Below are 26,581 nucleotides of genomic sequence, written 5' to 3'. Positions count from 1 at the left end.
TAAATTGCTTCCGAACTGTCCGTGTTGTTTTATGGCTAACATGAGCTACAAAGCTAACTAGCTAGCGCCAAACGCCTCTCTACAGTAAAACCCTGATTCTATACTGTAGTTATTTTCCATTTTCCGCTCTTTGGAATTCAGCTATTTATTAGAAAGTATTAAATGTCAGTATTACTTAACATTTCCTGCATATACACACATACACCAAAGCATCGTTTCATTTGCAGTAGATGCACTAAATGAGCCAAAGGTAACACTAGCAAGCGCCACCAAATCGCATATTTGTACACTGTCTGACTGTCTGTACTGTACTGTAACCACAGTGTGATAACAAACCAAACGAATATCCTTGTTACCTTTCCCATCCATTTTTACAAGTACGTATTCTGTTAATCTTTCTGTCTTTCTAATCGTTCTGTTACACAGTACACCTAATGCCGGTTAACGGTTCTTCTGCCGCACGGGTTGTGACTGACGTCATCGTAGCCACGCGTCTGCAAAATGTCAATATTCGTTTGATAACGATTATGTATTCTCAGCTCCAAATTTAGCGACCCAGTGATCAACTTCACCATTCTCACATCTCAACATCAAACATCTCACTCATCTGATATAAGAACCATAAAGCAGAGACTTTCATCAAGTCTCTGAAAAGGTCACACTTTATGAAAAGGTCTGTTTTATTTATTTACTTAGTGAAGAAGGCTAAGCCAGGAGAGTACTGTTAAATGAAAAGGTTATGTGGCTTTCCATTATTTCTTCAGCAATATGTCTCTGATAGTCTGGCATCGTATCAGAGTCTGCCTCATCTCTCGGCTTTCCATCGTGCTTATTGCAGACTATCAAAGGCAGGAAATTGCAAAAAGGAAAGAAAAAAAAATGTTAATAAGCCTGTGCTGTTGGAGTTTCTGATAAGCAACAAATAAGCAATAGCTGCTGGTCTTACCTGTACAATCTCACCAGCTTTTCCCAAATCACTAAATCAAATGCGTATAAACCTGAAAAGGCGTCTGAAAACGTAATGAAGAGTAATGCTTGTATTTATGATCATGTAAACCAGACCTACTGTAGCATTTTAAGTTTACAAAGTTTACAAAGACAGCATTGTGCCGAGCCGACTGTGGCGGGTTGACCGAGTGAACGTCGGGTGGCTTACAGAATCTCTAGACTGTCCGCCCACTCACAAACTTACATGGATTCAAACTCAAACAGAATTAGTTGAACTTTAAATAACCTTGAATAATAAATGATGAGTGAATTCTAGAGAAGATAAAAGGGATCTTTACTACTCATTGCAGCCCAGTACAATTAGTCCTCCTTTAGAACTTTAGAAACTAGGTTCAGTTGTTGAGGTTTGGGCTGGTGGCTTTTGTAGAACGTTACAGAATTTTTTTTTATTTCAGAAGTAGAACCATTTTAGAAATTTAAAACCATCCAAATATTCCTCAAGGTGCCATATTTTCCCTTTAAAACAAAGATCGTTAATAGACATAAACAAAAGTTTTCTGAAGACTTTAATTTCACATACTTTTGCTTCATATTTTTTTCATCTTTTATCTAACTGCTCTAATTGGACTTTATTATTTACTGGAAATCTACCTGCAAGTTCAAAAAGAAATAATTATGCATGAAGTCACCAGCAAACAAGGAATTTTGCTTTAAATTAAAATGAACACATTATTTTTCCACTTGTTCAAAAAATTCAATCACATCCAAGTAATACGAGGTGGTATGAGAAAGTTTCGAGATTAGGTCTGTTTACAAGAAAATACATTTACATACTATCAACTTTAAAATAGTCCCCTTGCACAGCAATACAGCGTTCTCACCATTTCTGTAAAATGTAGTGATGGGTCAATCATGAACGATTCGCTCTTTTTGAACAAATCTTTAACATGACTCAAATGAACGAGCAGTCTCGCAGAGTGATTCGTTAATTTTCAATTGGGCGCGCATGCTTAAAGCATCACAAAACCTCCGCACAAAACCTCCGCACTTAACCTCCGAGTCGTTCGTTCTTTTGTCAGGTGACTCCCATAGACGCTGTGCAGTGCAGTACACAGGAAACAGTATTGAACGATTCTCAGCAATGAGTCTTCAAGTTTCGAGACGTTCGTTCTTTTGTCACGTGACTACCATAGACGCTATGCAGTGCAATAGATTTAAAACAACAAACGACTCCGACTGCGAGATATGATGGTGAGATACTTATTCTGTTTATTATAATATGTCCTTAGTTGCAGTGTAATATTTTTATAACTGGAATTATAGCCAAAATTTTTGTATGTAGACGTATTGGGGGTCTTTTTATTGAAAACGCAACATTTTAATTTATTTCCAATCAAAAGAACGAAATGACTCAAAAAAAGATTTGTTCACTTTGATGAACAAGATTCAAAAAACTGAGTCACTAAAATGATTAAAACTTCCCATCACTAGTCTTTTGGCACACTGACTTATGAAAGTCGGTGCTCCCTGTGACTGTGTGTATAGCCTTGTGCTGCCCTCTGTTGGTGTGCTACAAAGCTAGTCTTGAAACTTTTTGATACCACCTCGTATACATGCTTATAGTTGCATGTAGTGGTTATTGAGTCATTCCATAATTTGAGGTACATTTCAGATTAGTTATAAAAAGTATAAAAACAATATTCTTTTTTAATAAAACAAATAGAGGTCCAAATTTGTAGTTTTTTCAGTATAACATATCTGTTAGTTGCAAAGCTACGACATTGAGAAATTGATATATTTAAATTATTTAAATAAGAAAATCCATTTTTTAAGTATTAAGACTACTTTAAAAAATGAATAAATATAAAATTAAGGCAATTTTTTTTTCTTCATTATTTTGAAACCAAGACGTCCTTAAGTTCAAAAGTGGAAATGTCGAAAATGGTGAATTTGGCAACATTAGGACATTTTTTAAGCTACATAAAGCATTGGATAGGATGCATGTAATGTTTGTGTGATACAGTATTATACAGAACCATGCTATCTTTTATGAAGTAAAATATGATATTGTTGAAGGTAATACTTACAATAAATGAGTGCTGTCAATCAATTACAAATTATGTGGTTAATCACAGTCATAGTCTGAGATTAATCACAATTAAATCACAATTTTAAAATACCTAGATGACTACTACTATTAATACTCAGATGAAATAAAGAAATGAATGACAAACTGGTTAGAGGAAACGGCTGAGGCAGTTTTATAGTATCTCAAACATTAACATTTAACAAATTTGAAATGAAAATCTTTAGAAATGGGACCAGCACTGCGTTGGGCGTGGCAACCCAGGAACAGCGGGGCTCGAACCCGGATCCTCGGATTCCAAAATCAACAATATAGAGCCTTACCGACATTTTACATTTAATGCATCCTTCCAGGTAGTTAGAGCACACAACTTTAGTTTTATTCTAACTTTTATCTAAGCTTTTTATAATAAAACTTGTTGTTCAGGACACAAGTTACTGTGCTGCGATTATTGGAAGCCATTAGGGTCAATCTTGGTCATGTGATTAATTTGCGTTAAAATTTCTAGATAACTCCCATGCGTTGACGTGTTAACATTGACAGCCCTACAATAAACATACTTATCATCAACGAAAATGGACTGAACCCAAGTGACTCTATTATAGTTTCTCATAAGGAGCCCGTGGCTCTAGTTTGATTTAGCTGGATAACAGTCTTACAAATGGCTCATACATTTCCATATTGTTTTATTTAGACACAAACAAGCTCATTAGTGTGACTTTCAACAGAGTAATGTCTCACTATATCTCTATTTGGCTTGTGCTTTCTTTGTAAATTTGAACCTTAAACCCCATTCCTTCACACACGGTGCAAACAAGCAAGAGGTTTAAAGTTGATCATGAAAAGACTCTATTAAACTTGTGTAAAAACCCATTTGTCTGCCACTGTGGTTTTCATGCTGGCATATTGATGCCTTGCAGGTCGAGACTCTTGCTGCTGGGAAAGATGCTGGATAGAGAGTACACGGATCGCTACACACTGATCGTTTCTGCCTCCGATGGCAGGCCGGATGGGGTAAGAACATGGCAAGACATTAAATCAAACAGTGCTGCAGATGAGAGTCACACCTCCTTGAATTCAATCCTCTTTCAACCAAGAAGTCGCTCACCCAAATCCCTGTGCAGCATGAACGGAATGAACTTTAGTCCTGTTTCACAAGAGGCTTTGAACCTCTAGATGCATGTTAGCTATTAAAAAAGTGGATGTGGCAAAGTAGCAATATTTGTCAGTCGTGGAAAATCCATCCTGAAACAAGAAGTCAAGAATATTGTTCTTTTTCTGTCTTAGACATTTGAACTCGGTGGGTTGTGCACTCTACACCGTTTGCTCACTTTATGGTCCCTGCTGTGCTTTTTTAAGTGCATCACACCACAGGCATGCTGTGATTGATCTGAATAGAATATCTCACCGTGGAGTGATCATGCTGTAATGATGGAGGAAAAGAAACAGAGCAGCTTTTTTTTTTGTACTTGTTTTTTTAATCATGGAGCTCGCACTCATCATTTCAAGTCTACTGTGAGCCGGCATCATTTGTAAGCTATTCTCTGATGAACAGATTAGTTGAAGACTGCCATGTCTGGCAGTGTAGAATGGCATGGGTTTGCACAGCTGGGTTTTAAGTAAGCAAGTCTCAAGCCAGTATTCACCTGAGAGTCTGGTACAATTTGTTGATAAATGTGCTCGAGAACCACCTACTTTCTCAGAACGTGTTTCTTTCTTTCATTCAACTATTTCCCAGATGGGACACTTTGCTCTAGTCACTGCGTAAAAAAATATACTTAAAAGCTTTTAATGGCATTATAGTAAGAACTTATGGAAATCCAGCGACAATTACTTGCTCGGAAAAGTATGCTGAGCTGTGGCATTCAAAAGTTAATATTCCCAGAAGGAGTGCAGACAGGCAATCAGATTGTAACTCGTCAAAAACCAAAGTTTGTGGCCAGAAAAGTATATAAAAGCCTGAGTCAAATTTTAAATTCACTGCAGTTAGTCCTGACGGAGCAATCTGATAGGCATTCCATAAAGGGTAATAATACACAGTAACAGCACTGGGATGTTATAGTTTATAGAGGCAGTGATAATTATATGGATCACTGCGCATCCCAAGTGTTCTACTGTACAAATCATTACTTACTCCAACAGTCGGTCGAAGCATTGGTGAAAGTAACTCTATATGGTGCGCCACAAGGAGGATAAAGCAGCTGCCTGCTGAAAAAACACATTCAAAACCAGTCACAGAATCACTTTCAGCAGGAAAACACATCTGATAACATCTGTCACCGTAAACAACACTCTTCTTAGTAATTGCTTCCATCAGTATTCTTTCATTTACATCTACAAAGCTAACTTGCTTCTAACACAAGGTTGAATTCCAAACCACTCTCCAGCCCCAGATCACGGCACTACTACTGTAGGTGTGTGTGACAGTGGATAGTACACACTACATAGTGCACTAGCTTTAATTTAATGCTATTTGGAATTTAATCCTGGAACCTAAAAAAAGTTCACGAAGCTGATATTCTAAGGCTGAATAACTGGAAATATAAAGAGAAACTTACAAGAGTTACAGGTCTGTCCACCACCTTCATGTTTTACTCTCTTCATCAAGTACCAGTAAGTAGTTTAAATTTACTTTCACCCCTGTTTACACTAACTGTTGTCGCCAGGTCCGCCAGTCGCAGTTAGTTAGTTGCACCAGTCATGGAAGGATATGTTTTGGTGAAGCAAATTAGCTGGTTAAATTAAGAAATATATCATAATCCGTCGATAAAAAACTGTGTTTGTGGAACAGATGTATAAAAGCGATATTACACTGGATATAGAATGGCACTTGGCTGCACAACAATACTCCCTCTTGTGTGATATTGCTTATTCATAATTAAAAAAATGTTTTCTACTTCTTGCAATAACTCATAGATAGTTTTCCTGGTGCTTGATCCACTATTGGTCAAAAGAATAGGAGATCAAATCTTGGCATGGTCAACTGTTATTATTGAAGCATTGTGCACCATCTGTTCAGCTTAACTTTAAGTCACTTTACTTAGTAAATAATTATAAAAAAATAAATAAAATCTGCCAAATGTCTAAAAGTAAAAGGAAGCCTTGATAAGCGTTTTCCAAATAACTCTCCTCCTACCTTCAGCTTGTTGAGCAGATTCTTGACAGCACATTTATCACATCAGAGGCTTGGATGCCATGCACGCTTCGCATCTTGTAGTGATGCTTTAGCACTGCAACACTGTAACCTTTATGGAAAATAAATACAGTCTTTCTTCTGTCATGCCAAATATGCAATCAGTTTGGTTTAATCAGTATTCCTTTTATTCAAATAAGCTACATTTTCCCTACACTCTTTAGGATGTTGTCGTCCTTTTAATGACAGTAAACAGAGAGGGAAGCCTTGTTTATACAGTAATCTTTCCTTTTTCTCCTTGAAAGTCCATGCAACTTTGCTTGCATTCCCTGTTCTTGTTGCTTCCAATTACTGTAAAGCTGAGAAAAGTTTAGACAGACAGGGAGCGCAATCTTGAAATCCACAGCAAGCTTTGATATGCGGTGACCTTTTCTTAAGTATCTGATCATTAGCCAATTTTTTAAACATAACTACTTTGAGTGCTGCGTAGGGCAGAGGTGTGTAGTGAACAGATCCCCGAATAACACCGACCTACTTGACCTTCACTCCAGGAGTGGTGTTTCGGCTCGCTCTGCTCAGTAAGGGCTGGAGTTTTCACAGTGGCAGTCCAAGCCATACCTGTCATATTTCTGTCTAAATTCTTGCCTAAACTGTGTTATTTTATGCTGGGTGTAGACCACAGTGCTGTTAGCTCCACTTGCTCCCCTGATTTGCTCTGTCTTGCAATCAGCAAATTTCAAGTTGGTTGGTTTCCATTGGTTAGCTTAATCAGTATCTAATTTTAGCACAGACAATCTGGCGCCATGCAATGGCAAATGAGTCAATCTTAACCCTTGTGATTTTTACTACTGAAAGCATTTAGGCAATGTAGTGAAGGTGGTTTGGGATGGAATCGAACTGATGCAGGCAATTCAATTCAATTCAATTTTATTTGTATAGCGCTTTTAGCAATTTTCATTGCCGCAAAGCAGCTTAACACAGTCAAAAGAATTATTTAAGTTTGTATAAAATGTGAATTTGTATGAATCAAAATGGTCAGTTTGTCCCTGGTGAGCAAGCCGAGGGCGACAGTGGCAAGGAAAAACTCCCTGAGATGATAATAGGAAGAAACCTTGAGAGGAACCAGACTCAACAGGGAACCCATCCTCATTTGGGTGAAACAGAAAGCAGTAAATGATCTGCATTTATACAGTGTGTAGGGTGGGAGGCAGTTCAGCTATAATAGCTGATGTTAATTGATGTTAATATGGAGTCCAGGTAGTTATTGAAGACCCAGGTAGACTTGTAAGAAGTTCCAGTCATGAACTATCGAGCTGTCAAGTCCCCAGAGAAACAGTTGCCAACACCAGTCAAGGCCAGAACCATTTTCTAGGTAGAGAGAATCATTCCCAGACACCAGACGCATCCCAGAGAGACACACGGGGCATCCATGTGACGAGATCTTCAGCCAGAAGCGGGGCACCAGGATGGGTCAGACAGGTCCGGAGGGCAGAGGGAGTCAGGATCACTGGCAGCTCAGGAACGACATGTGTAGCTCGACAGAGAGAGAGAGAAAGAGTAAAAGGGGGAGACAGGAGGAGAGAGGAAAAAGAAAGAGGGGGGGAAAGAGAAGAAGAGGAGAGATGGCAGTTAGGTATGGTCACAGTCACACAATGTATAATGTGAATGTATATTAACTGTAGAGTGCAAGCAGAGACTCCGGCAGGACTAACTATGACAGCATAACTAAAAGGGAGAGCCAGAAGGAAACACAAACATGAGGGCTTCCTGACATGTAAAGCAAACAATCACCTCACCGTCAGCAAACCTGAGTGATCAATGAGAGTGAGGAAGACAGCATCCAAACATACCAGTTCACCATAATACTCTACGTCCATGAGTCCCCCAGATCTGCTCCTTTACCTATGGCAAATCTATTTATAAAAATGCTTGGCTAAATAAATAGGTTTTTAGCCTGGACTTAAACACTGAGACTGTGTCTGAGTCCCGAACACTATTTGGAAGACTATTCCATAACTTTGGGGCTTTGTAAGAAAAAGCTCTGCCCCCAGCTGTATTTTTCATAATACGCGGTACTGACAAGCAGCCTGCATCCTTTGATTGAAGTAGGCGTGGCGGATCGTAAGACACTAGCAGTTCGCTCAGGTACAGCGGCGCGAGACCATTTAATGCTTTATATGTCAAGAGTAGTATTTTAAAATCAATGCGAAATTTCACAGGGAGCCAATGGAGTGAAGACAAGATAAGGGTGATGTGCTCATATCTTCTGGTTCTGGTGAGGACTCTCGCTGCTGCATTCTGGACCAGCTGAAGCTTATTTATGCATCTAGCTGAACAACCAGACAGTAAGGCATTACAATAGTCCAACCTAGAGGTGATAAAAGCATGAACTAGTTTTTCTGCGTCGTTTAGCGACAATAAATTTCTTATTCTGGCAATATTTCTGAGGTGAAAGAATGCTATCCTGGTAATATTATCTACATGTGCTTCAAATGAAAGGCTGGAATCAATAATCACACCAAGGTCTTTCACTGTTGCATTTGATGGAACAGAAAGGCCATCTAAAGTTATGGTGTGATCTAAAATTTTACTCCTAGCTGTATGCGGTCCTATGACTAGAACTTCTGTCTTATCCGGATTTAGCAGAAGGAAGTTAGTTAGCATCCAATTTCTTATGTCCTGCACACATTGCTCAATTTTAGTAAGCTGTTTTTTCTCATCAGGTTTTGCTGAGACATATAACTGTGTATCGTCAGCATAACAATGAAAACTAATACCATGCTTACGGATTATGTTGCCCAGAGGAAGCATGTAAAGGGAAAAAAGCAGTGGACCTAAAACTGAACCCTGCGGAACGCCAAACTCCACTAGAGAACATGCAGAATAATCACCATTTAAGTCTACGTACTGATAACGATGGGTCAGATAGGATCTGAGCCAGGAGAGGGCTGTACCCTTAATTCCCACTACATTTTCTAATCTGTGAAGAAGAATAGCGTGATCAACGGTGTCAAAAGCTGCACTGAGGTCGAGTAATACAAGCATAGTTACACAACCCTGATCAGAGGCCAATAGAATATCATTTACTACTTTAACGAGCGCTGTCTCTGTACTGTGATGAGGCCTAAATCCTGACTGATACAGTTCATGTATGCCATTTCTATGTATATATGAGCATAGCTGCTCCGCTACTATCTTTTCCAGAATCTTAGAGATAAAGGGGAGGTTTGATATTGGTCTGTAACTGGACAGCTGACAGGGGTCAAGGTCAGGTTTCTTAATTATTGGTTTGATAACTGCTAATTTAAAAGATTTTGGAACATATCCAATGCTGAGTGAAGAATTAATTATTCTCAACAGGGGTTCTATTATTGCTGGTACTATCTGTTTAAGAAAATGTGTCGGTACAGGATCTAATATACAGGTTGATGAATTTGAAAAAGAGATGAGTGAAATTAGTTTATTCTCTTCAAGGGGAGTAAAGTATTCTAGGTTCTGATCTGACATGGCTAGATTAACATCTGCATCAATTACATTGTTCGGTTTCAAAACCTCAATTTTATGCCTAATATTTTCAATTTTATTAATAAAAAAGTTTATGAAGTCCTCACTATTACACGATGTTGTTGTGGAGATTTCTGCAGTGGTTTTATTTCTGGTTAATTTGGCTACAGCATTAAATAAGAATCTAGGATTATTTTTGTTATTTTTTATAAGAGTGGAGAGATATGTTGATCTAGCTACACTAAGAGCTTTTCTATAGTTCAGGATGCTCTCCTTCCATGCTATTTGAAATACTAGTAATTTAGTTTGACGCCATTTACGTTCTAATTTCTGAGCGGTCTGTTTTAAAGTGCGCGTGTGATCGTTATACCAGGGAGCAAGTTTCTTATCTCTAATAATTTTTCTTTTGACTGGAGCTACATTATCTAAGGTATAGCGAAATGTCGACTCTAAATATTCAGTCGCCTGATCGAGTTCTGTGGGGTCAGACGGTGATCTAATCGAAGTTGGGAACTCTGGGAGATTACTGATAAAACTCTGTTTGGTAGTTGATGTGAATGTACGTTTCATACGGTAGCGCGGCGCTGTGTGTACATTATTATTGTGACACACTTGAATTGAGACAAGATAGTGATCTGAGATAACTTCAGATAGTGGTATTGTGAATAAATTTCTTATACTTAATCCAAATAATATTATTAAATCTAAAGTGTGACCTGCTTTATGAGTGGGTCCTACTACACACTGATTTACTTCTTTCGAGTCCAGTATAGACATAAATGCAGTTCTCAGAGGGTCTTCTGGGTTTTCAAAATGAATATTAAAATCTCCAGCAATTAACACTTTGTCTACAGAAACGACTAGATTTGAAAGGAAATCTGGAAATTCACTAAGAAATTCCGAGTACGGCCCTGAAGGTCTGTAAATGACAATTAGGCAAGTGTCTTTGACGAAGTTAGAAGAAAAAAAAGACAATATCGACAACATGTGCAAGCACACAGCATGGATGCCATGCATGTGGAACTCAATAAAATATACCGTCTACCAGACCTCACCCTGGGTGACGAAAAGGATTACGATTCTTATAAAGGCACAAATGAGTCTGGTGAGATGCAGCGCTCGATATGAGAAAGAGAAAAGACATTGTGAAAGCAAACTGGCATATAGAGTGAGGTTTTTTTTCTCCCTTAATGTGTTGTATAGTGGATGCTGAGCTTAATGTCATTTTATGGAAATGTGTAAAAATTTGCCCCGTAATGACAGACATTAAGTGATTCCTTGCTGCTGGATAAACATCGCTGACAAACTGAAAAGCAAGTGACTATCTTTTAGCTTAAAGGCCCATCACTCCTTGCTCAAACTAAGTGCTACATTGGCTTAATTCAAAATCAGCAGGCATTAATACCACCGCATGAAATATTTACAGCCACAATCAGTCAAACACACTACCTTTTAAAAGCCTTCAAAAGAACTCCACTGGAGCAATGAAAGCATTTTATCTAATTTACTGTATTCTTTCATCATACCCGGCACTTAACCTGGGTAGATATTAGAGATCTGTGAATCTTTGTGGATGTAATGGAAGTCCATCATGAATTGAATGTGAAGAATTGTGAATAGACCGAGCTGCTATTCACAATACCTCTTGTACTGTATCTCCCAGAAGTCCCTGTAGTTTCTTGAAAACTGTTAAAGTTTCATTTCAAGATTTTGCAGCTGACCCACGGGCACTGGTTCAAATGCAGCAACTAGAAATGCAAGACAGAGAAAAACAACTGCCTGTATGAATTATTGAGAATTCTGGTGAACCCTTACTGGTGAACCCATTGCCTAATGTGAAAAGGGCAGCTGTTGTCCAAGATGTACTGGAGGACTAATACAGGAGAGACCTTACATACTGGCTTTCCCATGGGGGAGCACCCCTACAGCCTATGAAACACAATAAGAATAGACCCTCTGAGAAGCTGGATAGAACATGGGCCAAAATCTGATCATCGCAACAGGAAACTACGAAGAGAAAACCCTTTGAAAAAGTGTGTGTGTGTGGGTGTCAGAAAGTAAGAACTCTCAGGGGCTTGTACTGGAAGTCCAACAGTTGAATTTGAAGCGCCAAAGGTAGTCTGACCTGCAACATCACACTGCCTCAGCAAGTCGGACAAAAAGGAACCCAAAACCAGGTAAAACCCACAATTTTGCAGGATCCAACATTACAGAGAGAAATGAGGGAGGAATGTAGAGAAAAACAGAAACCCGAGAGACGAACACATCTGCCCACCACTGCGTAGACCAACAGCAAGCTAGATAACCACAAGGGAACCAGAAAAGAGAGGCAAGTTCAAGGGGCCAAAGGCAAACAGTAGAGCAGAATCGCAGGATTTGAGCAGGATCTTGGAGCATGCCCTGTAAGGAAGAGTTGAAAATAAGCTCAACAGATTGAGACCTCTGAGGAGTGCAGAGGAAGGATAGCGAGGCTAGTACCAAGCAAAGCACAGCTCTATGGTAGAACAGAAGGAGAAAGAATTGCCGGTAGCTGGTAAACAATTGGCATGGGCTGTGCAAGAGATGTAGGAAAGTCACACTTAAGGAGAAAGCCAGCCTGAAGGTAGTGTAAAAAAAAAAAAAACTCAGCTGGCTAGGTTGCAAAGTGCTAAGTGCATCAAGCTTCAGAGATTCAGAGAAAAGAAATGAGATGAGAAAAATATATATATAAAATAATTTATATATCATCAGATGTCGGATGAAAAAAGCAAGTGAAAGGGTCACATAATCCAAGGGCAAACTTGAGCAGCACATGAAGACCCTGTACCATGACACTGGCCATGATTCAACCCTCAGTTCACCTGGATATGTGCCCCTTCCAGCTCCTCCAGACCATTATTTTTTTATTTTACCGCCAAAGCTATGAGAAATCAAATAAATCATTAAAAAGTCAAGAGCGGCTTTAACACCAGCCCTGTATGGTCTTCCATACAAGCTGTAATCTATAAAAAGTGCCATACGGTGTTAAAGATCATGCAGAAAAAAAGGAGCAAATTCCATCTGAATGGCAACAGGAAATTGCTGTATTTATTGCTAAAGATAAAAAACTCCAGTACCATTAGCCAATTCCGAACCATTGTCCTGTTAAACATGAAGGGAAAGATGATCTCTGTTTTCGCCAAAAATCATTTTCTCAAGGGAAACTGGTTCGGAGATACAAGTTGCCAAAAGGCCAGAATAAAAACTTGTGTCCAGGGTGCATCAAAACCATGCATGATCTGGAAGCAGATCCAATGAGTGAAACGAGATGGGGTAACCTGCTGTCATGTTTCGCTTGATTCCCAACCGCATATAAATTCATACTATACAAGGTGATGGATATTGCCATGGAGTATTTTTTACAACGCAATAACACTGTCGAATTTAAATGTGCTTTGAAAGGATGGCAGCAACTGGAAGTGTGAAGAATGGCATTAACACTGGTCACAAGTGAAGGGTGCAGGCAGAATTTGGTAATACCATTGATAAACTGCAGCACAAAGGGATTCTTGAAAGTACACAAGCTATTGGCTGTGGCAGTGGTGGAAAGATAAAATTCCAACACCCCTGAAAGTGCATCTGCAGGGAAAGGCATGGAGGTGTCCCCATATAGCCACTGCACCCAACATTGGGAGAAATATTGGGTAAAGGACAAAACCTCAGTATACAGTATGAAGGTTTCCTGCTAAAGAACCTACAGCTGACCTGGGGGCACTACAGGAGGTACAGCAGCCAGAAATGCAAGACATAGAACCAGCAACCTAAATAAATTTATTTAATCAATGCATTAAATATGAAGACTATAGCTCGAGGTTGTATTGGACCCTAAATGGAAAACATTGACCTGTGCAGTTTACCTCTAAAATGCTAAATTCATATTTTTGCTCTAGTACACCTACCAGAATATTTTATTTGAAACGTGGGAGGCTTTATGCAATTTCTACAGAATATGCAATAAAGGAGGATTGATATTAATGAATGCAATGGAGCGTTCACTATCACAGCCGGCTTAGCCATGGAGCCTCATTGGTCTGGAAGAGAATCCAGGTACAATGACAACACTAATTTGAATTGAGTATGGCATTATTCACACATTAGAGCAAATACTCACACACACACCCACCCCCCACGCCCCTAACTGCAAACTAGAAGTGACCAAATTTGGTGGTGGTGTAATAGGTAAAAAAGGATAGCAAAAGGTTTTAACTTTGTTACTGCAGAAAATTACAAAAGGGGCAGTATTTTTTTATACGGTTCAAAAACTATATGCACAGTAGGGTCCCAAAAGTGTGACAGCACTAGTAACCTCCGGTTTTGCATTATTTTATTATTAATTGCATGCAACAGTTTAGAGATTATCGTATTACAAATGATTAAATTGACCACAATTTAAGTGAAAATGTAGAATCTTTGACATATCTACATTCTAGAGTTTCTTAGTATATGGTATGAACTTTTCAAATCTGTTCATGGTTAGTATCACAAATTTGTGACACGGTGATGTAGTGGTTAGCGTTGTTACTTTGCACCTCCAGGATCTGGGTTTGAGTTCAGGCCGAGCTCGATTCCAGTTTCTGTGTGCATGGAGTTTGCATGTTCTCTGGGTTTTCTCCCACGGCCCAAAGACCTGCAGATTAGGCTAACTGATGTCCCAAATTGCCTGTAGTGTGTATGCGTGTGTGTCCTGCGATTGATTGGCATCCTGTCCAGGATGTACCCCGCTTTGTGCCCTAAGTCTCCTGGGAGTCTTCTGGCTCCAGGCCCCCTGCGACCTTGAATACAGGTATAGACGATGAAACTCTTGGTCTTGCAATATGTATTGTCCGACTTCTTTTACACAAGATGAAATTTTCTTCCTTTGGACATGAAATAATTTGCGAAACTTGCCAAATATGTGTACAGTACAACACGCTTTTGCTAATACAAGTATTCTGTAGTCATACTTTTTGTGACTGAATATTAGGGTCAGGCCAAAGGTGAATAAGATTTAAACCATATGTTATGGCCTTCACATTCACAACATTTCAACCCAATTTAACAACCAGTAAGAGTTTTTTTTAGTTGAAAATCTTATCATGAGAGTACTGAGAGATTATAAGTCATGCTCGTTGCTCCACTACAGTCCACTTCAGCACCTTATTATGGCACTTTATATTGTTGTTTGTTACTTACGTTTGTCACCATGTATTTGTGAACTAGACTGTATTTTGTTTGTTTGAATTCCCTTTTTTTTTTTCTTTTAGAAAAGTTCATTATTGCTTTCCCCCCAGCAGTTGCTGATTTGGTTGCTGCCATTTCCAGCCTTCAAAAATGCTAATTTGCGCAGCAGCTGTGGAAATTTTTCATTAGGCTCCATTCACAGCTTGATGATGATTGCAAATATGTTATCAATTTGGTTGGATCTGTGTAAATTAATCAGTGGAAGGGGATATTTGTTTATGAAAGCAAACAGTGGCCCCCCGCCAAGCATAGGCTAAATTAATCTCATTCAGCTGTTTAAGGGTTAGATTTATTCACACGCTGTCTCCTCAGTGTAGGAATATATAAAATGGGAATTATTTAGAAGTATTATCATTTAGTGATTCAAATGAACCAAAAATAAGTACACATAAGGGGCATTTAGGTCAAACATTTCTTATGCATCGGAGCATAAATCTGATGGACATTTACAGAAGGCTTCAATCACAGTATGGTGAAACGCACAGGAAAATGTTTTCAAAGTGCAAATATTTGAATGGTGCAAAGAAGGTCATTAAATGACTATCCGGCCGAGGTGGCTAAGAGCCCGTGACAGTCGCTCCCGTGAGCATTCAGTGGGTAGAACACCTTGTCCTTGAGAATCAACAGATAACTTGTCTCCAACTTGCAGAAGAGACACGTCTGTCTGTGGGAACTTTGTACACAATAATTTAAAACACCACTTGCACATTGCAGAAACCAGGTTATTGCCGCATCCGCCATGCAGTCTTAACCTCTCTACAAGCCATTTCCACATGTCCGGACCATTAAAGGAGTTCCTATGAGGCCAGCATTTCAGACATGAAGAATTCAGTACAATTATTGCTCCACTGTAATGAGAAAACTTTCCACCTTGATGGTTTCCAAGCACTAGTAAAATGTTGGCATACGTCTTTTAGTGGAGCAGAGGTTTATATAGAGAAATAAAGGGAGTTTTTAATTCTCCTACCTGTGTTGTGTTAACTCCTGGCTTTGACTTAAACACAGCTCATAACAAACAATACATGCATTCTCTAACATTTTTGGACGTTCCATAAAAGGATCAGTGTCATCATTCTCTATGCTGGATCCTTTACCTTTTATATTAACTATAGGGCTGCAGATGGCACTTAGATGGTCTGGACAAACATGTTGGATGGTGCTGTGGCTGAATTCTGGTAAATGTTAATGGGTTAATTCTTATAGCCATGCTCCAAAATCTAGTGAAAGCTGTCTCAGAAGAGAAAAGAAGGAGCTTGAACAAAGGCATATGAAGGAGGTTGTTCAGACAGCTACAACTTTTGACTGCGTATAGTATCTCTGCATTCTATTAAAGCTGGCACTTCTTCTGAAATTGAAATTACAGTATTGGTAAGAATTCATTTTCATCATGCAGTGCTTCACCAGAGTTCTAACCTCATGCTTTTTATTTCCAGACCTCAACTGCCACGGTTAACATCCTGGTGACTGATGTGAATGATAATGACCCCATGTTTGATCTTTCGCTGCCTCGAAATCTCTCTGTTCTGGAAGAGCGGGCAAATGCTCTCGTTGGTCAAGTAAAGGTGAGTGCAAAACCAGATGTTGCATCTTCGTTCTCTAAAGTTCCTAAATGAGTTCTATTTGCTTCCTGTTTCACAGCATTGTTTACCTGTTTAGCAAATTATTGAAAGGACAAATGTAATGAAGCATAAAGATATGCGTTATTATTTATAAGGCTTCCGTCTTGGTGACATCCTCACCCCATTACATTGTTCCTCACCGTATCGTCCCTGTCACTGCTCATATGATTGAGCAGAGCTCTTCGTCTACAGGTGGCTTTGATAAATCTAACCCTAATCAGCACCCACTGGGCAGACGGGCAGAGCGCCAGCGGCTTCACCTCTCCCTTCTGCCACAGTAGCCTGCCTCTCCCAAGCCTCTGCGCTCTTTATAATTTCCCAATTAAATAAAAGTAATTTAAATAATGTGTCACCTTCGGGGACATGCCGCAATGAGAGTCTTTGTTAGGCTACAAGATGTAATTAGTGGTCGAGATGAATAGGTCTGCTCTGTCAGTGGAGTAATCAGAACATAACACATAATGCAGATGTCTGTTTTATTGACTTGGCTCCTTTGGTACACATCTTAGCCCTGGGGAAATTACACTGGACTTAAATAGTAACCTCATAAGAGATGTCGGGGCTTTTTGTTGTTGATTTTGTTGTTAAGCCCTCTCCTCAAGTCATTGTGTGTGTTTTGTTTTGTTTTTTGATGTACAGTATATGCACTGGAGTTAGGGAAATAGCATGACCGTACATCTGGGTAGGGCAGGTTTTTTTATTATTAAATTACTCTTAGCTTTCTATGTGTTTAGAAACGCATTTAAAATATGAAGTCTAATCACTACTTAGAAGTATCATCATCATCATTACCAATAATATGTGAACATTTCATTAATAGTTCATTCACAAAGCTTCACAGAAATTGGTTTGGAAACAAAACACATGCTTTCAGCTCAGGCAATGCAACAAAACCTGAGACAGCCCTGCTGATATTAGAACAAGATTATTGCTCGCATCAGAAATTAGTCATGATTTGTCCAAGGGCAGAACCTCAGGACCTGCTTAAGCTAATGTCTGGAATCATTAGCATGTTTTGCTTGATTTCCTTTTTTAATTTAGCACCAACCTCATTATTATTATTATTATTAGTATTATTATTATTATTATTAATAATAATAATAATAATAATATCTCGTTATTATTTAAAAGAACATTTGATTATCTTTTTCCTTTGTTGTTTCAATAATGATTATACACTACATATGGCCAAAAGTTTAAGACCACCTGACTGAAGAAGAATCCATATGAACATCCCCAACCCCACTTCTTTCTTCGTCATTATAACTTTCAGTCTTCTGAGAAGGCTTTATGTTACATTTTGGAGCATGGCTGTGGGGATTTGTATTCTTTTGGCCATAAACTTTGTGCTGGGGCGAAACTATATACAGGATAAAACGCTATAGACGACGAGTGAGTGGTCAGAGTGGATTTGCATGTCATAATAGTTGCTCTGGAGGATGACAAGCCGTCGGCTGTATTTGTAGAAGAAGATAGACGAAAGCCAGATGCCTCATTTTTCCTGTTTTGGTAGCAGTGGTATGAAATTCTCACATTGCTGGTGTTGGCTGACACCAGCGAGTGCCCTGTGCATGCGTAGAGGCAAAAAGTTGTATGAATTCCGATTTGATTGTTCTCATTCAAGTCTCATGACTACATATTGGATATACACTACCAGTCAAAAGTTTGGACACACCTTCTCCATGGTCTTTCCTGATTTTTGTTTCTTTATACGTTGTAAAACAATGCAGAAGGTGTCCAAAATATACAAGAATTTCTTTTGGAGAGTTAATATTGAGATATTTTTGCTACTTATGCTTTGAAAATCCTTTATAACGGCTCTAATTTAAGGTGCTGTTTGTTATATGGTGACTACTGAGGCCTGTAGCTCTAAATGAACATCTCCTCTGCAGCAGAGGTAGCTTTTGGTCTTGCTTTCCTGGGAAGGTCTTCATGAGAGCCAGTTTTATCATGGGACTTGGTTGGTTTTGCAAATGCACTTGACACAATACTGTTCTTGCAAGAACTGTTCCAGATAGGCTCAACTTTATGTTTTAATATAACGACTAACTCTTATTGTTGTCACTTAATTACCTTACGGCATGTGTGTTATTTTATAGTTTTAAGAAGCTGTTCTAGAATGCAGAAAGTAAATCCAATCCTGTGTCCAAAGTTTTGATTGGCACTGTATATAATCCATTAAAAGCACATATGAAAGTGACTCGGATTTCTTGTGGCAATGATTTCAAGCAGGCTGTACTGTAGGTCCTTACTGTATACTGGAGGTTTGATGGTCGTATTTCTATAAAGTGTGTTTTGTCACTAATTTACCATATGGTGTGTATCGTCACTGTCTGGCGGGAACATTGTAGGCCTAATTTCCTTCCTGTTCTCCAGTTTTCCTTTCAGCCTCTTAAAACATACAGTAGCAGTTAGTACTGTAGATTGCATACATGAATATGTAATCCCAGATATATCCACCAAGACCCTGACCAAGAAAAGGTTAAAAATGAATAAAGGCACATCACCTTAATAAAGTAACTGTGTTCCTTTTGTATGCCGCACAAACTCCAATTTCCAGGCACTTGCTGCTGCTCCTAGGATGCATGGCAAGGACAAACTTGTAGCGTACTTATGTTTGCGTTTAATTAACTTTTAAATCGTTACTGAGAAGATGTATGCTTTCATTACTGATTTCTGCTTGGCTTTTGGGAATAGCAATGGACTTTCACCTCAGTTACCTCCCAAAAATATATTAATTCAAGAATAATGAAAGTGATGAGAAAAGAAAAAAGGCACAGGCAAGAAAACGTGGTGAACAGAGTGCATCAGGAACCCTGCAGGACAACAAACAACAACAAAAAAAAAATCTTAGAAGTGAGTAGTTTTTATTTCCATGCAGGCAGGAGAAGGTATTAAAAGCTCATGGGGCAAAAAAAAAAAGGCCCATGTTAACTGACGTGGGAGGTTACCAAATCCTCAGGTAGCACCGTGAGACACATGTTCCACTTTTTATTTCTTCGATTCAATTATGTCTTAAACTAGATAATGAATCACATCAACTCTGTGCTCTATCGATTAAACAGCGGAGCGCCTTCTTAGAAAGGAACGGTAAAAGAGGTTTTTGTACACAGTGATTCTACCAGTCATCACCATGTAGAAAAATTCTCAGCTCTGCCAGAAAATTATTATGCAGTCGCGTCTATTCCTGGACATACTGTTAATACTTCAGTATTTCACTGACACTCTGACAGACATGCAGGTGACTAGTGTATATAGGGTTGCACTTTATATCCTAGACTACTGTATATCTTAGAAATTCTCTCCAAATATGTTGTGTGCATGTGTACTGTATATACCCACTCACTAGCCACTTTATTAGGTACACCTGTTCATCTGTTTGTTAATGCAAATATTTAATCAGCCAATCACATAGCAGCAACTTACTCACTTACTCACTTATCTATACCGCTTTATCCTGTGTACAGGTTCATGGGGGGGATCAGGAGTCTAACCCAGGAGACTTAGGGCACAGGGCGGGGTGCCAATTCTGCAGAGCACAAACACATGCACTCACATGCTCATTTACACTTTACAATTTGGGGACAGCAATTCACCTAATCTGCATGTCTTTGCACTGTGGGATGAAATCAGAGAGCCCGCAGGAAACCCACTAAGCATGGAGATATAACTTGCAGACTTAACGCACACAGACCTGGAGGGAGGGTGAGGGGTGGGGGGTGGGGTGGGGGTTGGGGGGGGTGGGGGGTGGGGTGGGTTGGTGGTGGACGTTGAACCTGGAGGTGCAAGGCGACAGTCACCGTGCTGACCCACGTGCTGATTTGAACGGCAAATCAATGCATTTAAACATACAGTATAGACAGGTGTTTTACAGGGTATTTCAGTTATGTTAAGTACAATTCCAAAACCCAGGAAGAGAAACTGCTTAGTTTAAAGGAAAATTGTGCGCGGTGTCATCAATTCGCCGTAAGTGGACATGCAAAAGTTCCCGTCAGTCTTTGTACTGTACCTCGTCACGGACATTATATTAATATGAAACAGTAAGAATTAATAATTAATGTAATGTAGGCTAGTAAATCTGTAAAAAATGCACAATGATAATTTCGCCATTCATCTTGTAAATTAATCAAATAATTATAAAGTTATATGCCTGTCAACAGTATATATATGTTTGCAATAAATATTCATTGTTCAATTTAACAATAATTGTTCAATAAATATCCAATTGTGGAATTTTGTCAAGGGAAGTTCCCTTTAACCCTTTAAAACTACACTGTGCATTTGAATGTGGCATAGTTGTTGGTGCCAAACGAGCTGATTTAGGAAACTGCTGACCTACTGGGATTTTCATGCACAGCCATCACTAGGGTTTACAAAGAATAGTCTGAAAAAGAGAAATATCCAGAATATGGATACAGATGTCTTGTTAATGGCAGAAGTCAGAGGAGATTGAACAGACTGGTTCAAACTGATAGAAAGGCAACAGATCCTCAAATAGCATCTCGTTACAAGCGAGGCATGCTGAAGAGCATCTCTGAATGTACAACATGTCACTCTAGAAGGGCTTCAGCAGCAGAACACCACACAGGGCGCCGCTCCCCTCAGATAAGACTAGGCTGAAGATGTGTTTCATTTTTGACTTTACCTGAATAGTGTTAGATTTGAGGCACTTCATGAGCCTGGATAATAAATAACTCAAATTGAATCAGAATAAGGTCAATAAAAAAATAAAGACACGTTTGGACTGGACTACCCAAGCCAGTAATTGGCCAGTTAATGATTTTAGATGAGCATAGAGCATAGTGTAGAGTGCTTTTAGAATGTTATGATTTTCAGTTCCTAGAACATTTGGACTATCTAGGTTTTTTTGCATGTTCTGGGAATGTTTTTGAATAAAGTTCCGGGAACATTTCAGTATGGTTTGTGCGATGTTTAACGAACAACATTGGTAGGTTCTTATAAGTTATTTTGTATTTCCTTCTTGGTTTTTTTTCTGTTTTTTTTTTCAGTATTTATAGTAGAAAGATCTAAAAAGATTATAGCATTTTTTATTATTTATTAAAACAAAACAAAAACAATCAAACAACCAAACTAAATAACCCAATCCAAATTGCCATGTTGGTAAAAAAAATCCAAGGTGCAAAGTGGATTTGGGCTTTTTTTTTATATCAATATAGAGATACTTCAAATAACCTTTGATTTATATTTCACTAGAAGCAAAAAATTTAATAAAATAAAAAAAATTACTGAGTTTAAAATAGTGTCTTAACTTGTTTAAGAAACCTTTTAAATTCCTAGCATGGGTATGGCCAACAGACACATTATGGTCATGTGGCCTAGTGACTCGCACCAAGAAGATACAGTTAGAAAAAGACTAGAACGTCAGATACATACTGTACGTAGTATGCATGACATATTTAGATGCCAACCATACAGTATGTGATCCCATTGTCTGGAAACGTTATCTCATCTGAATTTTGGTGTGCATTCTTGTTACAGGTAGGGAAGCCATGTAAAAAAGTTTTATAGAATGTATACTTTTGCATTTAATACTTTTTTGTCAAAGAATGTAAAATATTTCCTCTTCACAGTTGCAGGCCATCAGGGTTTTTTTTTTCTTTTCTTTTTTCCTAAGTAGATTTATTGCCTTGCTGCTTACAGTGTTGTCATTTAAGTGACATGAATGATTTACTGCACTCATTAACCAAATTCCTACAGCCAGGACAATTTCTCACATTGTGCATGCAGAGCTGTCAGTCATCCCTGTACAGTGGTGGCCAAATATATTAAGCAACATATGCCATGTATTACAGTATATTTCTTCCTGTGCACAAAACAGGTGATTTCACTAAATAATTCTAGCTTACAGAATGTCCAGATGTACATTTCACCTTATTCTTGACCTAAAAAAAAAAAACCAACACTGTAGTTTCTGTAATACTCCGGATAACTCTCCAGAACTATGACAGAGCTGTCAAATATTAATAACACTGTGAACATTTTAGGGGAAAGGTGATGCCTGTAGTACTGTATATTCAAGGCTGTAAAATTGCTATTTAAACTAAACCAATTGAGGACTGAATTGATTTTATAGCATCAGGAAAAAAGACAATATTTAATGAAATTGCCTTACAAAACTACAAACCGTTGGGATTCCTCTGTAATTACGCCATAAAATCTCTTTAAGATGTTTGTGAGAGAGAGAAATGAATAACTGTAGGACTGTAATCTTGATAACATTGTACAGCCCAGTTCAAACCATAGTTTTCCTTCTTCTCATTTCCAGTTTGGGCTGAACATTTCTACTTTGTGCACAGTGGCCAAAAGTATTGGAACAAAGTGCTATTTAAATGCAAATGTTTAAAATAATGACAATCATCAAGATAATGAAAATTGTTCATTATTTTATGTAATAAAATTGCCATATAACGATTAATATTTAGTATAAAGTCATTTATTCTTCAAAACATGATTGATCCAGCTGGGCACAGAGTCAAAACCACGTCTGCAGTACTTTGGTGTCACTTGTTAATCCATGCTTGCTCAATTGCTTTTTGAAGACCATGTAAAGAAGACAGTTTCTTGACTACTACAGCCTTCTTTACCATCAACTGACAGTTCATTTTTATTGTGTTTAGGTCTGGAGATGATCCAGGTGCTGGACCCAGAAGCTCAATACCATTGTCACATAGCCAGTTTTTTTTTTACTATTTTTTTAGTTAATTAGCAAAACTCTTCATCCAGATACAGTGGGGCAAAAAAGTATTTAGTCAGCCACCGATTGTGGAAGTTCTCCCACTTAAACAGATGAGAAAGGCCTATAATTTTCATCATAGGTATAACTTAGCTATAATAGATAAAAAAAAAAAAAAAGAAAAATCACTTTGTAGGATTTTTTAAGAAAATTATGCAAATTATGGTGCGAAATAAGTATTTGGTCAATAACAAAATTTCATCTCATTACTTTGTTATATACCCTTTGTTGGCAATGGCAGAGGTCAAATGTTTTCTGTAAGTCTTCACAAGGTTTTTACACACTGTTGCTGGTATTTTGGCCCATTCCTCCATGCAGATCTCCTCTAGAGCAGTGATGTTTTGAGGCTGTCGCCGGGCAACATGGACTTTCAACTCCCTCCAAAGATTTTCTATGAGGTTGAGATCTGGAGACTGACTGGGCCTTGAAGTGCTTCTTACGAAGCCACTCCTTCGTTGCCCGGTGGTGTGTTTGGGATCATTATCATGCTGAAAGACCCAGCCATGTTTCATCTTCAATGCCCTTGCTGATGGAAGTAGGGTTTTACTCAAAATCTCACAATACATGGCCCCATTTATTCTTTCCTTTATACGGATCAGTCATCCTGGTCGCTTTGCAGAAAAACAGCCCCAAAGCATGATGTTTCCACCCCCATGCTTCACAGTAGGTATGGTGTTCATTGGATGCAACTCAGCATTCTTTCTCCTCCAAACACGAAGTTCTATTTTGGTTCCATCTGACCATATGACATTCTCCCAATCTTCTTCTGGATCATCCAAATGCTCTCTAACAAACTTCAGACGGGCCTGGGCATGTACTGGCTTAAGTAGGGGGACACGTCTGGCACTGAAGGATTCCCTGGCGACGCAGTGTGTTACTGATGGTAGCCTTTGTTACTTTGGTCCCAGCTATCTGCAGGTCATTCACTAGGTTCCCCCATGTGGTTCTGGGATTTTTGCTCACAGTTCTTGTGATCATTTTGACCCCACGGGGTGAGATCTTGCGTGGAGCCCCAGATCGAGGGAGATTATCAGTGTTCTTCTATGTCTTCCGTTTTCTAATAATTGCCTCCACAGTTGATTTCTTTACACCAAGCTGCTTACTTATTGCAGATTTAGTCTTCCTAACCTGGTGCAGGTCTACAATTTTGTTTCTGGTGTCCTTTGACAGCTCTTTGGTCCTGGCCATAGTGGAGTTTGGAGTGTGACTGTGACTTTGTAAACAGGTGTCTTTTATACTGATAACAGATGCCATTAATACAGGTAACGAGTGGAGGACAGAGGAACCTCTTAAAAAAGTTGTTACAGGTCTGTGAGAGACAGAAATCTTGCTTGTTTGCAGGTGACCAAATACTTATTTTCCACCATAATTTGCAAATAAATTCTATAAAAATCCTACAATATGATTATTTGGATTTTTTTTCTTATTTTCTCTCTCATAATTGTGGTATACCTATGATGAAAATTACAGGCCTCTCTCATCTTTTTAAGTGGAAGAACTTGCACAATTGGTGGCTGACTACACTAAATACCTTTTTGCTCCACTGTACTGTACAGTAAAAAGTGTAAAAAGTCTTGAGCCCCCAATTCTCATATTTTTTTATATATGAGAATTGGGGGCTCAAGACTTTATATTTTGCTTCCAAAGAGCCAGACCTTTTTCTATTTTTAATGTAGTCTTGGAATAGTTCTCCAAGCTCTGTAAAGGACTTTTTTGTCTCTGATTTTCAGTCTAGTCCCTGTACCTGAGCAGTTTCAGAAGAATCTTTTTTTGTTTGTTAAGCCACATAGTGACCTATGAATCATTTAAGCATAAAAAGCATCTAACATAAGTTTTGGACCAGTGAGAAACAGGTGCAGATGACAGATGATCAGGCCAGTGATTAGTATACTGGTGATTCTGAATGCTGAGAGACGAGAGGGGAAATTAGGTTGCTGTTGAGGTTGTTATATAAACAAGCTATTTTCATATTGCCTATAATACTATGCTATATTTATCCTGTCACAGTTAGGTATTTGTTCCCCTCTCTTTAATTGTATCTACAACATTGAATTAAACTAAATTTAATAATAAGAAAGGATGGGTGTCTTAAGATTTTTGCACAGTACCGTATAGAGAATATTTTTAACAGTTAATGCGCTTTAATTTGGACCATACTGACCATGCTTTCAATTGAAAAAAGGAGTTAAAACAAGATGCAAGAGTGGAGCAGGGCGGTAACTTTACCAAGAACAAGATCTCCCACCTACATTAAAGCTAGAGCTGCTAAAAGACTTTTAGCAACATTAAAGAAGCTTCAGAAATACATGGCAAGTACAGGAATAAACATGTCCAATTCCACGTTAGTCTTTCCAAACCAAGACAATGGTAGACATTTTTAAATCCCATTTTAAAGAATATTTTTGGCACTAAAATCAAGATGGCGTATAGTCCTAAGAACATAACACACACGCTGAAGCATGGTGGTGGCTGCACCATGCTGCAGAACTGTTTCTCTTCAGCTGGGACTGGGGCTCTAAGCTGGATAGAAGGAAGTATTGATATCTCCTAATATCTATTTTGGTACAAAACATGCAGGTCTCTCTTAGAAAGCTGACGATGATGATGAAAAATGTCATTTTATTGAACGATTACGACTCAAACCATCAACCCCAAGTCAACAAAGGAAATGTCTACAGAAGGCTTTAAAATGGCCGGAGTTCAGATCTAAATCCCATCAAAAACCTGTGGAATGTCTTCATCACCTGCAGAAAGATCATGTCACAGATTGATCTGAGTCTACCATGATTTATTTTGATGTCATTTTTTTTTTATACGTCAACAACACCTACAGCTTTGATATTTCTTTCTATATCCACTGTAGCAGTGTATGCTTCTTACATCCACTGTTAACTACATTGTTTAACTACATAAATTATTAAGTCACTGGATTTTCCTCACAAGGATATTAAGACAACCACGTGTTTTATAGGATAGTACCAGCTGTCCTCACATGGGTAAATAATTTTCGTTCGGTTGCTGAGGTTAAGGTCAGGTTATGTTTAGGCGTAGACGAAGCATGAATTAGTAATCACGATGTCAACAGATGTCCTCACAAAACTAAATAAATGAGTGTGTGTGTGTGTGCAAGCTTGCTCCTGTGTACGCTCTCTGCCTTGCTGTATAATTCATGGCAGTAGGCAGTCTCATGGTCTTATCAGGGAAACACACTGGCTCTTTTGCTTGCTTGCCAATGAGCTGTTTTTAAGTACAAGCACTAAAAACAATACTGAATGAATAGTGCTGCCACTCTATTGTCC

At 38.6% G+C, this 26,581-nt stretch overlaps 1 protein-coding gene across 1 annotated transcript in view; it reads left to right on the top strand.

Annotated features, from left to right (window-relative positions):
• pcdh15b (protocadherin-related 15b) overlaps positions 1-26,581 on the top strand; it is a 244,070-nt gene that overhangs the window by 119,253 nt on the left and 98,236 nt on the right. The window contains exons 18-19 of the mRNA XM_053511130.1: positions 3,955-4,048; positions 16,343-16,471. Of these exons, the coding sequence (XP_053367105.1) occupies positions 3,955-4,048; positions 16,343-16,471 (223 nt within the window). The remainder of the gene's footprint in view (positions 1-3,954; positions 4,049-16,342; positions 16,472-26,581) is intronic.

This window comes from Clarias gariepinus, chromosome 14, assembly GCF_024256425.1.
Source record: "Clarias gariepinus isolate MV-2021 ecotype Netherlands chromosome 14, CGAR_prim_01v2, whole genome shotgun sequence".
NCBI classification, from domain to species: Eukaryota; Metazoa; Chordata; class Actinopteri; order Siluriformes; family Clariidae; genus Clarias; species Clarias gariepinus.
The sequence above is the reverse complement of the archived record's forward strand: the minus strand, read 5'-3'. Positions and strand labels throughout refer to the sequence as shown.